We start from the raw sequence: 13437 nt of genomic DNA, 5'->3' as shown, positions 1-13437 counted from the left end.
ATCAAAGGCGCAAATGAAATTCTTTTGTACATCAATAGAAATCTGACAACTGTTTGAATAATTACAGCCAGTTGGAACCCCCTTAAACCTCCTGGCTAGTACTGATTTTCACGAAGTGTCACAATAACGAGAGTGGATGCTACCCCCTTTTGTAATCTACTGCCGCTTCCCACAAGAGTTCCAAAGCCGCTCAAGGAAGTCATGCCTGAGCGCATACAGGTGAAATATCGCGACATTTCGTTTTGCTTTCATTTCTAGTGTACGTGGGATGACACGCGTTCATAATGCACGGATAAACGTCGGTACGGCGTACATTCGTGTGTCAGGATGCAGAATCAAGTTCTAATGCTGCTTACTGCGGCACTTTTATCAGTCCCGGCTAAGTGTCAATGGTCGTCATCAGAGCTGGATGAACGGACGTCACGCGGGGTCGAGTGTTCTGTTTGCTTGTGTGACTGGGAAAGTGGGCAGAAGACACTCTTCTGCCAAACTAGCAACCTCAATGCAACAGAACCCTTTCGAAATTTCCCGGAGTTACCGGACGTTGTCTCCGTTGAAGTGTACGGTGATACATTGGAGAGCAGTGGGCCCTTGGCGTGGCCGCAGAATGGCGATCTGGTAAAACACTTTCCCAACGTGCGCAGTTTGGAATTTTCTTACTGCACTTTTGAGACGATTGGGAAAGGATTCCTGGATGGCCTGTCAGACCTCCAGTCATTGACCTTCACTGAAAACGGACTTCGAGAAATTCCCATGGAAGCGTTGGCCCCTATCGCAGGGTTTTTGAGGGAACTGAACATTTCTGATCAAAGTGAGCTCACTGAGATTCGAGAGGGTGACTTTCGCGGATTCTCTAATCTATCCACACTGCGCCTTTCAAGCAATGGTATCTCCCGTCTGCACGTTGATTCATTCATTGAACTCATCGATTTGACAACTCTATCTCTAGATGATAATAACTTGACGGATATACCCGACAACGTTTTCGATACTTTCGCAAAACTCGAAACATTGGACCTCAGTCGGAACTCACTGCGTATTATCCCACGAGCCGTCGACGTCCTACAACATTTACATAAGCTCGATCTCAGTTTCAACCAAATCTCAGACATTCGCAATTTCAATTTCTTACCTGCAATGCCAGGTCTACACACTCTGTCACTGCAATACAATTCAATTTCGACGGTAGACTCTGATGCTGTAGACGCGTGCATGTTTAATTCTTCCTTATCTGAGGTTGAACTCTGCTCTAACTTTTTCCTTTGTGATAACCGCTTGTGCAGTTTGATGTTGTGGTATGATTTATCATTGTTTTCGCCACCAAATCGGAACCTTTGGCAACTTGAAACATGCAAGTACGAATGTGTGTCTCCACTTGAATACTCGGGGAAGCCTTTTGGAATTGTATACTGGGATATTTGTTTTAACGACCACATCGATTCGAACTTTTCGACCACACAAGTCAACGTTCCGTTGCTTGTAAAGAACAGCAATAACCGAATTCACGCGATTGGCGCAGGAGTAGGTGTTTTGGCGCTCGCTGCTGTCATTTTCGGCGTGGTCGTATTCATACGATTACGACGGCTCAGGTTGATGAGAGGAGGATTCATATTCACCGGTCGAGGTCGACTTCGACCGAATAGGAATGATGGACAAGAAGATCTTGTTTATGACGTCCTCGTTTACCACCACAATGACGAAGTGGAATTTGTAGACGATCGCCTTCGTCCGCGTTTAGAAAACCATCCGAATAACCTACGGCTCTGCATGCCGCTGATCCGCGACTTCCGCCTTGGTGCCAAGATGTTAAACAGTCTCCGAGAGTCACTCGTGGCGAGTAGGTGCGCAGTGTTCGTAATCAGCGAGGCTTTCGTTCTGGATGCCCGTTGTAAGCAGGCCCTGGAAGTCGCATGCGACTACCTCCATCGAGACGATCTTGGACCACCCCATATCAAGCAAACTGGTTTGATCCTAATACTTCTCGATCCAGTGCTCTTGGAGACTCTTCCAGAGGTCATAAGGGTTCTCGTCGATCGTTTGATCACGCTAGAATGGAACAACTTGGATGAAGAACGTTGCTGGAGACGACTTGAACAAAGCCTACATGATTTTGGTAGACAAGCAGAAAACGAAGTTTGATTGCAGTGGCAGATCCGGAAAGGGGGTAGCACACCGTTATATTTCTTTTTGTTAAAACAAAAGGAATAAAGAAATATTAAAAAGGGCTCGTACGCCCCCCCCCCCCCCCCGTCAGCCGATGAAACCCGGAAGTCGGATGAAAAACGGAAAATTGCGCTAAAGCGAGGTGTTTTGTTTTGTTTTTCGTTTCGTTTTTTTGTTTTTGCCTTAGAATAGCAATCAGAAATATTTTTGTCCCCCTCCCCCCCCCCCCCCACGGCCCTCTTTACGAAATTCCTGGATCCGCCTCTGGATTGTGAATGAAACTTCCCAAAGGATCTTTTTTGACATCCTTGTACATGCCTTAAAATGTATGCAATATTCATTAGTCTGATAGTCTGTAAGAGCATCAGGATTAATTGGTACAGCTGCGGACAAAAGCTAACTGATGTAGTTGCTAATGTCACTGTTGGTTTCTGGAGTGAAAAAGAAGGTGAACAAAGATCCTAAAAGAATACGATTTATCCTAAAAAGGAAAGTGCTATGATATTAGATACTCACTGATAGTTAAAAACTTTGAAAATTGTGGACCTTTGTGTCACTTCTTTAATAAGGTTGAATCTCTTGCAGTTATGATTCTAACTTACAGTGAGAGATTTCAGCAGTTCCCCCAACTTGTCGCTTTGCGTGCTTGTTATCAATATAAACGCTCCGGCTCTAGTGGACTGTGCACTTTGGGGGCATGAATTTGATTCCAGTTACCGCGGTCATTAGGTTATTATACAGTGTGTCCCCGCGGTGATTAGGTTATTATACAGTGTGTCCCCATGAAATTACAATCGGATTTTTGCATTGATAACAGCCAATGTGATTAAACCGTCTGAATGCTATTTCAGGGTCTTAAAATTTAACATCTTAGTTCTATTCTGAAGGAAATCCCATTCAATTTGATTAAGCGGTCACAGAGAAATATGGATTGATGTGAAGCATGTCATGAGTCTGATTCTTCAAAGTTACGCACTTCGATGCTCTAGTGTGTGAATAAAATAGACAAAACTTGGAGGGAAGGGATTCCTGACATCCTCTACGAAATTCCTCATTTTCTCTTTGACCACGGAAGCAAATCGAATGGGGTTTTCTGTAAGATGTGGGCAAGAAAGTATAATTTCATACTCCGAATTTGTATTTAGATTGATTTCCTATTTGATTTTTAAAAGATATCATTGCGGAGCTCCCATTGTAATTTTTTGGGACATACAGTATAGGTTATCATAATAACATACGTTGCAAATTGGTTTGAACGCCTCAAAGTGGTGAAAAGGCGCTCTGTAACAACACCTACCATTGGAAGCTTTACAAGGGATTGTTAGTTCTTTGGATACCATCATCATTGTTATGATTATCACTACTATGATTTATGTAGTGTATACCTGTTATCGCTGTTATCATTATTGTTATAAACCTGAAAATGTAATGCTTGATGATGAAAGGCAACTTACTCCGGATTCAGCTATCTAGTTTTCTCTGGTTTGGTTTTATATTTGTGTTATAGTTTTCTAGGTGTAATACCAAGGAGGTTTAAGAGATGGAGTAACAACAGTCTCATTCCCTTTGATCCCATGTTTCATGCCGCCACTCAGAAATATTTGAAGTATGTGCGAAACTGGAGCTGCCTCACAGATAGGAAGACAATAGATTCATGTGGCATTGCATCATGACTCGTCACTCTCAAAGGAAGATAATGTCCTTATGATGGTAATTGCTTTTCGCCGTCCCATCTTAGAAAACAAGCGTCATATCAATAAGACAGGGACAGGGATGTGCGAATAAAAATTGTACAAAAATTGATGAAATGAAAATCAAAATTCCTCGTTTTTACATGACTTTACACTAATCTAACATATAAATGAATAAAGAACTATACTCGAAAATTATACCACATCAATTTCATTTGTCGGAAGCGATCGGAAAGATGATAAAATCGGCCTTGTAGTGAGAATTTAGTTTCAAATATTTTCACGACATACAGCTCAGGTTTACATTTTTTCACTTTTGTTTCATATGCTTTATCATTAAGAGAACATTCATTCTATTTGACAAATAAACAAGCAGAATGTAGACGATATAATGTTATAGTTTAAAATGAATCTTTAGATTGCTAAAAAAGACGGCGGCATGGAACCCTGATCATCAAAGGTACAAGTGCACCTGTGGAATTCTTTTGTGCATCAATAGAAAAATGGCAGCTGTTTGAATAATTACAGCCAGTTGAAACTCCATCTCTCAAACCCCCTTGGTAATACCAAGTAAAGTACAAAATAGGACCTACAAGAACGCCATCGCAAAAAGCTGAATTATAATAAAAGAACATTTACTTGCTTAATTTACTGTGTTTTAGAGACCTTCTAAAGGAAAATGTCAAGAGTTCGACACTAGATTAATAAAGCCCATGACTTCGACACTAGGTACAAACAGCCCACGAGCTCTGCATTACAACACGGGGCTTAATGTGTCGGTCTCGTGGGTCTTGATTGCTTAGTGTCGAACTCAAAGCTTTATGACCCGTAGGCTGTATGACAGTATGACTCATGGGCAGTATATGACTCGTGACTGTATGATTCGTGGGTGTCTAACTCGTGACATGCACCCCATGCAAACACAGGCACACAAACAATTAGCATCAATAACTGGTCACTTTGAAATCTTACTGTACTCATATTTTAACTTTCATGTTCAAGACGAAAGAATGCTAAACTGTAAGAAAATGCTATTTCATTAAAATGTCGTTGACATCAACTTGACTTTCTTCTTGTTTCAAAAACACTCAATCTTCTTGTTCCTTGGATTAGAATTATTGATCGGTCATTGCTTGCTTTAAAGTCTTATTACTGTATACCATGATGGCTGATGATACTAACTCCAAAATCAATAATAACAACAACAACAACCAACAACAACAACAACCAACAACAAACAACAACAACATCAACAAAATTACTCGTATTGTTCTGTGTTTGTTGTTGTTTCCCAGGTTACGTGTTTTCGCACTATTAAAGACACCCAGACATTTACACATGCATGTACGCGACACCAAAAAATCATATTTGATTTTCTATGCCCCTCAAAATAAAGAAAAATAAGAAATAAAGGAATTTGATAAACTTTGAAATGATAATTAAACCATGATAGTTATGTGACAATTGACAGGTGTGATAAAGTGCTTTAAATACCTCTTACTGTTACTAATAAGTGAGAAAAACCCGTTAAAATGAAATAAGGCAATAAAAGTTACGCATAGGCCTAACATGAAAATGATCATTATGATATGAAACTCAGCATGTATGATAAAGGGGTTCAAATACCACGTAGGCCAACTGTGATTTTATTCATGAATGGATTTGACAATATTTATCTGTATACTTTCTTAAATCAGTCGGATAGATAAAATATGGCCGTGAGAAAAAACAAAATGCTTTGGTCAAATTTGGCACTAAACTAATTTGAGTTTGACCGTGAAGATTAGCGGCAATCTGGTAATCTTGATACCAGCAACTAGCTAAAATGCGTGCAGTTATCAGGCACTGAGCCGCGAGTTATTATCCCCTTTTCTGGATGAATAAAAAAAAAGATATATATATATATATATATATATATATATATATATATATATATATATATACAAATTCACAAACTTTTGGGCAATCAAAACATACCACCATTATTTAAAAGGCGTTGGCACGTAAGTGCCCTGCTGGAAAGAACACAGTGTCCCACAGTGTGAGAAACACAGTGTGAACATTGTGAACATATTGTGAACACATTGTCAAATCTCTTCACGTAAATTCGTAAGTTTTTAAAGGAGACCTCCGGATGATTTTCAGATTTTTACATTTGAACAACTATAAATTAGATATACTCAGGACAGAGTTGCAGAATTTGTGATAATTGGGATGAAGAATAAAGATTTTCAAAATTTAGAACAAATTGCAATGAACAAGGATGATGACATGGCAGAGTCACCATAAGAATGCATGAGTTGGGGCTCAAGGAAGCAGAACAAAAGAAGAAGGCATGCATAGATTATACCATGGACCTAGCTAGGTCCATGATTATACACAGGTGAACTCGCAAGCAAGCGGTATTGTAATGGAATTACACTGCTACATTTCTGAAATATGTGAACCTCCTATGTCATCATCCATGTTCAGTGTAATTTGTTTAAGGTTTTTCAAAGTATTGTTTCTCTGCTCAAGAACCACAATAAATTCCACAAATCTATACACGGAGTTGTCAATTTATGTACTACATGATGTGAAATGGTGAAAATCGTCTGGAATGTCCCTTTAACAGTGTGAACACGATGTGCGTCATTAGTTCAGAGTCAGTATGAAACAAAGAATTACCATGTGAACACCCTGTGAAACCACACCACATTGTGAAATCATCTTCACAATGTTAGATTCAAGCGTTTTCACACATTTTTATACTAAATGATCACACTGTGAACACAATGTTGGACATTGTTTTTTCGCCAGTGGGGTGTGTTGCTACTTTGACCTGAATACAGCTTCGAACAAGACAGTGCAGGCTTGTCTTATTGAAAATATTTTCGCAACCTTGCAGAGTTCAGCAATTCCATCATGCAGGTGTCCTTCTCAGCAGTTGCATACGAACAAATTCGATCGATATATAGGCCTACATGGGGACCCCCCCCCCCCCCCAGTGCATTTCGTCATTTGCACTACGTGAAACAAAACAAAAACAACGCCAATAAGAATTTCATCAATTTGAATGAAAACAACGCCGATGGAGGATAACCATCCCATCTACGCTCCAGAGTATTAAACAAACGAACGAGCAACAAACAAGTAAGCAAGCGAATGTACACATATGTAAGGATACAAAACAATCTCTTGAAGACACCAAATAAGCTTGCCAGTAAATGAACTTTAATTTCTTGGCCTCAAACAGATGGTATCGGTTTCTACATGCCTTGACGATACCAACTGGCAGTATATACAGCTTTCAAATTGTGCCTTCATTAATAAACCAGAGACATTATTTCGTAGCTTCCCGTATAAAGCTGAATAAAGGGAATCATGTTCGATCATGATAGAAAAGCATTGTAAAATCAAGTTCCTACCGGAGTCATGTCACACTGTCGTTTAAAAAGCACATTAGAGAAAACTGAAGTGGAATAGAACATCCTACAATAACCAAGATCCCACCTCCCTGCATTTACACTGTCCATCTATTTATATCTACTCTAAAGATAGCAATAGACTGTCCTTTAGCTTTATGCAAGTTTGTCCTTCTTCGGGTCTTTTATGCGTTCCTATGATATCCCTGTTTTCCCTTTCCCTCCCCACGTCTCACCTCTCTCCGGTCCCCCCCCCCCCTTTGTCTCTCTCTGTCTATGTCTGGGCCCTCTACTGTTACAATTGTAAATGTCGCTCTGCCTCCACTCTATTACGTAATCCTGTTCTTGAAAAGGGCAGACAATAAAGGGACTTTCCCCTCTCCTTTTAGTCGCCGTTTTAACGCATGCATCCCAGTGCATCGTATGAAGCAATAACAGTGCGGTGTTTCTAGGCAAAGGGATTGTGAGTACAGTAAAGTATTCTTTGAGATGGAGATTCAAATTGTAAGTTTTTGCGAGATGATTTGCAAACCACTTACATGAGTTATTCAAGAGCATACCATTCTCACAGACCTTAATTTGAAAAAAAAAAATATCGGTTATGAAATGGCTGAAACATCCAAAAACAAAGAAAAACAAAGAGGTCCTCAAAAAACGTGGGACCCACCTTTACCTCTTTGTTTCACCTTCATCGTTGGCGCAGAATGTTTCTCCCTCTCCGATCTATACTAAGCCCCTAATTCTCTCTTTTTATCTCCCTATTCATGTATAGGCACTGGGGTTACAACACATACTGTAAAACGAGGAATGTTCGCGTGTATTTTGATTTCGCGAATTTCGCGAGCGCCAAGATTCGCGAAATTAAAATGCACGTGAAATGTCTTATCTACACTATATTATGCATTGAACGCAAGTGGCAATTCGCCAAACTTTCTTGACACGAAAAAGGCCGTCGGCTCCAATTCGCGAAAATTTCGTGCCGCGAATACATCATGTTTTACAGTATTCAGCGTTTTCCCTCATTTATAGGATACGGACGAAAATACAAAAAGAATCTGATCCCCTGACATTGTTTTTTTCCTCCATTTTTAAGTGGGCAGGACATGACTACCACTGAGCACTCAGAAGAGTAAAATGGGGCAGTTTGGTGGTCCATTAAAGCGTGTGCACCACTTGAGAACAGAGGATTCTCCTGAGCAACAATTCGGAAGACTTGCCCTATATGCCTGTTCTACCTAACGGAGATATCCCACGAGACCGACACCCACGAGTCATACAGCCCACGAGTTCGACATTGGAAAAAAAAAAGTTCATTAGTTATACATCCATACTGTTTAAATTGGGATTTAGTATACACAATATAGTCACATCAATCATCAATGGCCTATCGCGAGACAAAAACTATTCAAACGACATAACCAACAACACACGACAACAACTGTGAAAGTAGTGTTTATACAAATTGATATCGAAGGTCGTAATTACATCATTACTTTCCATTTATTTCAGTTTTCCGCTTAATCACAAATATAATTTTTACAAAATGACTCTTGAATAAGTTGGGAAATATCTTTGTGCTCTTTTTAGTAACAAAAACAGTTTGGATATACATGTATGATCTTTTGCCATGATTTTATCATCAGCGAATTGACACCTTTGAAATTCACCACACGAAAATTAATGCACTTGAGAGAGATTAAACAGAACTGGCTTAATACTTTACAATATAACAAAAATAAGAGAAGCATTTGCACATACATTATGTCAAGTTTAGAGACAAAAAGGAATTTCAATCTGATGAAATGTTTTGCAAATTCAAGATTCAGTGACGACTATAATTATGATAGGAAACAATTAAGAGGCTAATTGGAAAGAAACAACTACATTATCAACAAAGGGTTCAATGAAAATCACGAAAAGCTTCCAGACTTTATAACATATTGTTATATATATATATATATATATATATATGTACAGAGAGAGAGAGAGAGATATCGAAGACAGCGTTGAATTTTTTCAGTTAATGCTTTTCGGCCATTTCCACTTGAAATGATGACTTTTGTTTGAAACATGTACAACGCAAAAAAGGTATTATCATTTACATAACTGTACAAGAAAGAAACAAAACAGAACATAATAAGAATCAGGAGGAAATAGAGAAACACTTTACATGAATTGCAGTAAGAATCAGTTGTTACTCCTGAGGTAAAAATTAGTTAACCTGGTTAGACCAAGTAAAAGCAAAACGAGGGAATTTAAAGTCATTTTCCCGTTTTTAGAGTGAAGTGGGAGAGGCAGTGATATAATATCTAGTATTTGACACATGCATATCCAATGCCAGCACTGGATAAAGACTTTTTTCAAATGATAAAAATGGAGCGGTTGACTTTCGTTTCGATATGTTAAAAGAAACATATTGCATGTTATCCCGAGTTGATATCATTTTTTGTTGTTGTCATGACAACAATTATGTTTTTCATTATTTTGTTGTGATTGTTTTTGTAGCGAGGATAATTCGTTTCGGATATTTTGTTTTTAACGAGTTATGTTGTCACATATGGATCAACAATCATTCCAATCCAGTCAGTTGAACTAATGATCGATTGTAACATACATGATACATACTTGCTCTTTTCCCGTTGTAACGATAAAGTTATCATTCCAGATTATTTCACAGGTATATCCCACATGTAACTACGGATTCTGAATATGCAGTACTGTTATTTTTTGTTCCATTATAGTTGTATGATAAAGTAACCAGTTAATCGGGAAAATATTCTTACTGTACATGTATACCTCTTTCCTTTTTAATTTCTTACTGATACGTTTAGGTGCACTCAATTTGAAGAACTTCAAGAAATCTAAAACCCTGATAGATAGTTTAAAGAAAATAGTTGACAAGACTTTATGATCTTTCTCAGCCTATGTTATCATAAATGGTTTTGTTAACGCTTCTCTTGTGGTTCCCATGCTCGTCACATTGCAGATGATATCATAGCTTATTACATGTTACAATTCTCTGTGACGTATACCATACACCGAATTAAACACCTGTGCGATACGGAGATTAAGAAATAACTGACATCATGGAACCAAATACCATGCCAATTATCTCTCGAGGGCCTCCTGTGTATCACTTTTTATTTGGTGTCTTTAAGCAAGCTTGATAAAGAGCCAAATGCAAATAAACACCAACATAGGAGGATAAAAAGTGCCGTGGGTAAACAGGTATAGTTTATGTATACTATTGACACATAGAACGTGTCAATTGAATAATCACACGTCTGTAGTTATTGAAGTTCGATTTGTTTGACAAGTCCTGTCCTCACTTTCGGACTGTTTGATGGGCTCGTGAGAAAAGAAGCGGGACTTGGAAACGTAAGTATGACTATTCTGGCTTTCGTCGATGGACGATTTCAGTGGCTGTCCACCGCCGACGCCAACCACGGGATCATCGTCAGCATCATCGAGATCATTGGCCTTCACTTCGACTCTCACCTGATGACTAGCAGCGTCACTCGACCAACACTTATCAATTTCTGAGACCTGTTGATCAAAAAGCAAAAACAAAAGAAGACATAGTTATCTTGCAACAGGGAAATTCTTTGTCGCCTATTGCTCTACTTCATGCTTCGTTCTCAAGAGAATCTTGCCGAAGCGGAATGTTAAGGATCAGTATTTCATGCCACTCAACGCAACTTTCTTACTGCAATTGGTCAATATCCTACTTTAATAATGTGGCATGTCGTTAAGGCTGTAACCTACAGCCAAGAGGAAGCAGTCACAACAGTCTCGTGACATTCGTAGCATACAACTGAAAGTCATTTGGTCCATAATGTTGATTATTTCAATGTCACATCATCTAGAACTTAACTTGACTTTGATTGATAGTTTGAATTCATCAAAGACGGGCATGAAATAAGACTCTTGTGGAACTTTAGAGTCTGACATTGTGATAGGGAGCTTTAGATTTGCTACGCGGAAGTTAAGACCACTGTTGCGGTGACTGCATGTTCTCCTCTCCCCCTTTGTCGAGTTGCTAAGTAGCTTTGCACTTTGCGAAGATGCAGCCTATACAAAGTGAAATGGCGCCTCCATAAATGTCGCTCATCATCATTGTATAAAGTAGCTCTATGTGTCGTGAATTTGAGCGGGCGCCGAAATGGCCCACAACTTGTGAAACTTCACACGTCGTGAGATCTGTTTTGATAAGCGATCTTGCGCATGAGCAGCGTAGTTTCTTTCCCTCTTCCGTCCGCGTCGCAAATTTAAAGCGCCCTAGCACTGGTTGTAACCACGCAAGCAATCACGAAGAAGAAGTGATGATGTTGTGACGTCACAACTCTCTAATTTTTATTTTCTTAACACAAAAATACAATTATTTAGAATAATTTTCGGTCGATAATGAATTAGTTCGTAATAGTAATTAATTCCCTAAAGTTTTTTTTTTCCCCAGTGGTACAGCAAAACGCTCATTTATCATTGATTTCACCGACATCACTGAATTTGAGTTTTCAGGAATGAAAAAAATTGTGAGGTAATGACATCATCGTAGTTTAATTTACGTGGGTGGTTTCTACTACTATCTCTGTTCTGTGCAAACGAGTAAAAGTTAAAAAAATATCGCATTTTGTTTCTGATATTGATGTAACTGCTGTGCCATTTTGTTCCCTCTCATTCACTGTATTCCATAAAGAACCATCTTGAACATGCATTGGAAGAAAGGCTTTACGTACTTGAAAATACCGACAGTATCTAATAAAGAAAGATTGAAGTGAAAGTGAGTAGAGAATGTCTTGAGATTTCTCCCCGCCAAACTACCCTAAAGTTAATAGAACAAAAAAACACAGAGCAAATACAAATGCAAACAATCAGTGAAAGGTTAAAGGGGACGTAAACTCAAAGAGCAATGTGGATTGAGTGAAAGCAGTAACATTAGTAGAACACATCAGTGAAAGCTTGAGGAAAATCGGGCAATCGATGCAGAAGTTATGAATTTTTAAAGTTTTGGTGCTGGAACCGCTGGATGAGGAGACTACTAGAGGTTATGACGTATGAGAGGACTACAACATGAAGAAAATATAAAGGGAATTCAATGGCAATTCATTTTTCATGAAAATTACACATTCCATCAACTTGATACTGACATTTGTATGTTAGGGGTAGCACTTAATCCCCCCGTTTTCTGAAAGCGGTTAGTCAAGTACTCTTTCATTTTGCTATAAAAGTGATTTTTTTTTTTGTGGAATTCCTTTTATATTTTCTTTATATTGTTATCAACTCATACGTCATAACCTCTAGTAGTCTCCTCATCCAGCGGTTCCAGCACCAAAACTTTAAAAATTCATAACTTCTGCATCGATTGTCCGATTTTCCTCAAACTTTCACTGATGTGTTCTATTAATGTTAATGCTTTTACTCAATCCACATTGCTCTTTGGGTTTGCGTTCCCTTTAATGCCCCTTCTTTGTTCTTACTGAAGTTGTTGTAGGAGTGGCAGGACATGACGTCCTGACGGTCTCATAGATGGAGAACTCGTCTCCATTCTTCTCCGTCTCCGTCCAGTCTCCGTTTCTATGGTGACCATCAATGACCATCAGTGACCATCTTCTTTGGGGCGGGTCGGGAACCTGGGGAGCAGCTGCAAATGCTTTCGAGCTGAATTTCCTTACAGACGGGTAATCAGCTTGTTCTGGAGGATACCAATTCTCCTCCCGGGAAAGCCGACGATGGTACGCGAAGATACAAGTCAGTATGAATACCAGAACAAGAGGGAATATTAGCGAGATGAGTACTATTGTGGTGGTGGTAGTAAGTGGGAGGATTGGCCCTGAAGGTTCGTCGGGAGAGACCGAGCTGAATGTCACCGTCATACCAGCTGGGTCGCCATAATCCGCTGGATCGCTTCTAGAGCTGGTTTGCCTTTCTGACCTAAGAAGCCATTGAAACGTAGTGTGAATGTGCGAAGCGACGGATGGTCGCACAGTTGAAGAGGGCGTTTGGAAAGTGGAAGAAGAACACAGTCTAGCCGCGGGAATTCTGTGAATGTCTAGTATGGTCCCGAGTTACCGGGAAACTCGCATGTTGCTCTTCCTTCAGGAAACGCGGCGTTGGTTGGGTTTCTCTCCAGCCATTCCCTTAGGGCCAACGTAGAACATTCGCAGCGGAGAGGGTTGTAC

General features: G+C 39.4%; 2 protein-coding genes across 2 annotated transcripts; one reads left to right on the top strand and one right to left on the bottom strand.

Moving 5' to 3' along the window:
* The first annotated feature begins 327 nt into the window (after nt 1-327).
* LOC139728515 (toll-like receptor 2) lies at nt 328-2139 on the top strand. The gene is made up of 2 exons (XM_071639452.1): nt 328-811; nt 1520-2139. Exons 1-2 carry the CDS (start codon nt 328-330, stop codon nt 2137-2139), a joined length of 1104 nt encoding a protein of 367 aa, XP_071495553.1.
* A 7951-nt stretch (nt 2140-10090) lies between these two features.
* Nucleotides 10091-13194, bottom strand: LOC139728479 (uncharacterized). Its single transcript, XM_071639417.1, has 2 exons — nt 12736-13194; nt 10091-10804 (listed from the first exon to the last, which is right to left on the bottom strand). Exons 1-2 carry the CDS (start codon nt 13129-13131, stop codon nt 10535-10537), a joined length of 666 nt encoding a protein of 221 aa, XP_071495518.1. The 5' UTR covers nt 13132-13194; the 3' UTR covers nt 10091-10534.
* Between the last annotated feature and the right edge of the window lie 243 nt (nt 13195-13437).

This window comes from Diadema antillarum, unplaced genomic scaffold (genome assembly GCF_040938485.1).
Source record: "Diadema antillarum isolate AM-2024a unplaced genomic scaffold, OU_Dant_1.0 seq00000182_RagTag, whole genome shotgun sequence".
Taxonomy (NCBI): Eukaryota; Metazoa; Echinodermata; class Echinoidea; order Diadematoida; family Diadematidae; genus Diadema; species Diadema antillarum.
This window is presented reverse-complemented; position numbering and strand designations above follow the sequence as displayed.

Excerpts from the sequence above, each read along its gene's own strand:
- LOC139728515 (XM_071639452.1), top strand. The coding sequence starts at position 328 with ATGCAGAATCAAGTTCTAATGCTGCTTACTGCGGCACTTTTATCAGTC. Across the intron at positions 812-1,519 it reads ACTGAACATTTCTGATCAAA|GAGTAGGTGTTTTGGCGCTC; the intron begins GTGAGCTCACTG and ends CGATTGGCGCAG.
- LOC139728479 (XM_071639417.1), bottom strand. The coding sequence starts at position 13,131 with ATGACGGTGACATTCAGCTCGGTCTCTCCCGACGAACCTTCAGGGCCA. Across the intron at positions 10,805-12,735 it reads CCACTCCTACAACAACTTCA|GTCTCAGAAATTGATAAGTG; the intron begins GTAAGAACAAAG and ends TTTGATCAACAG.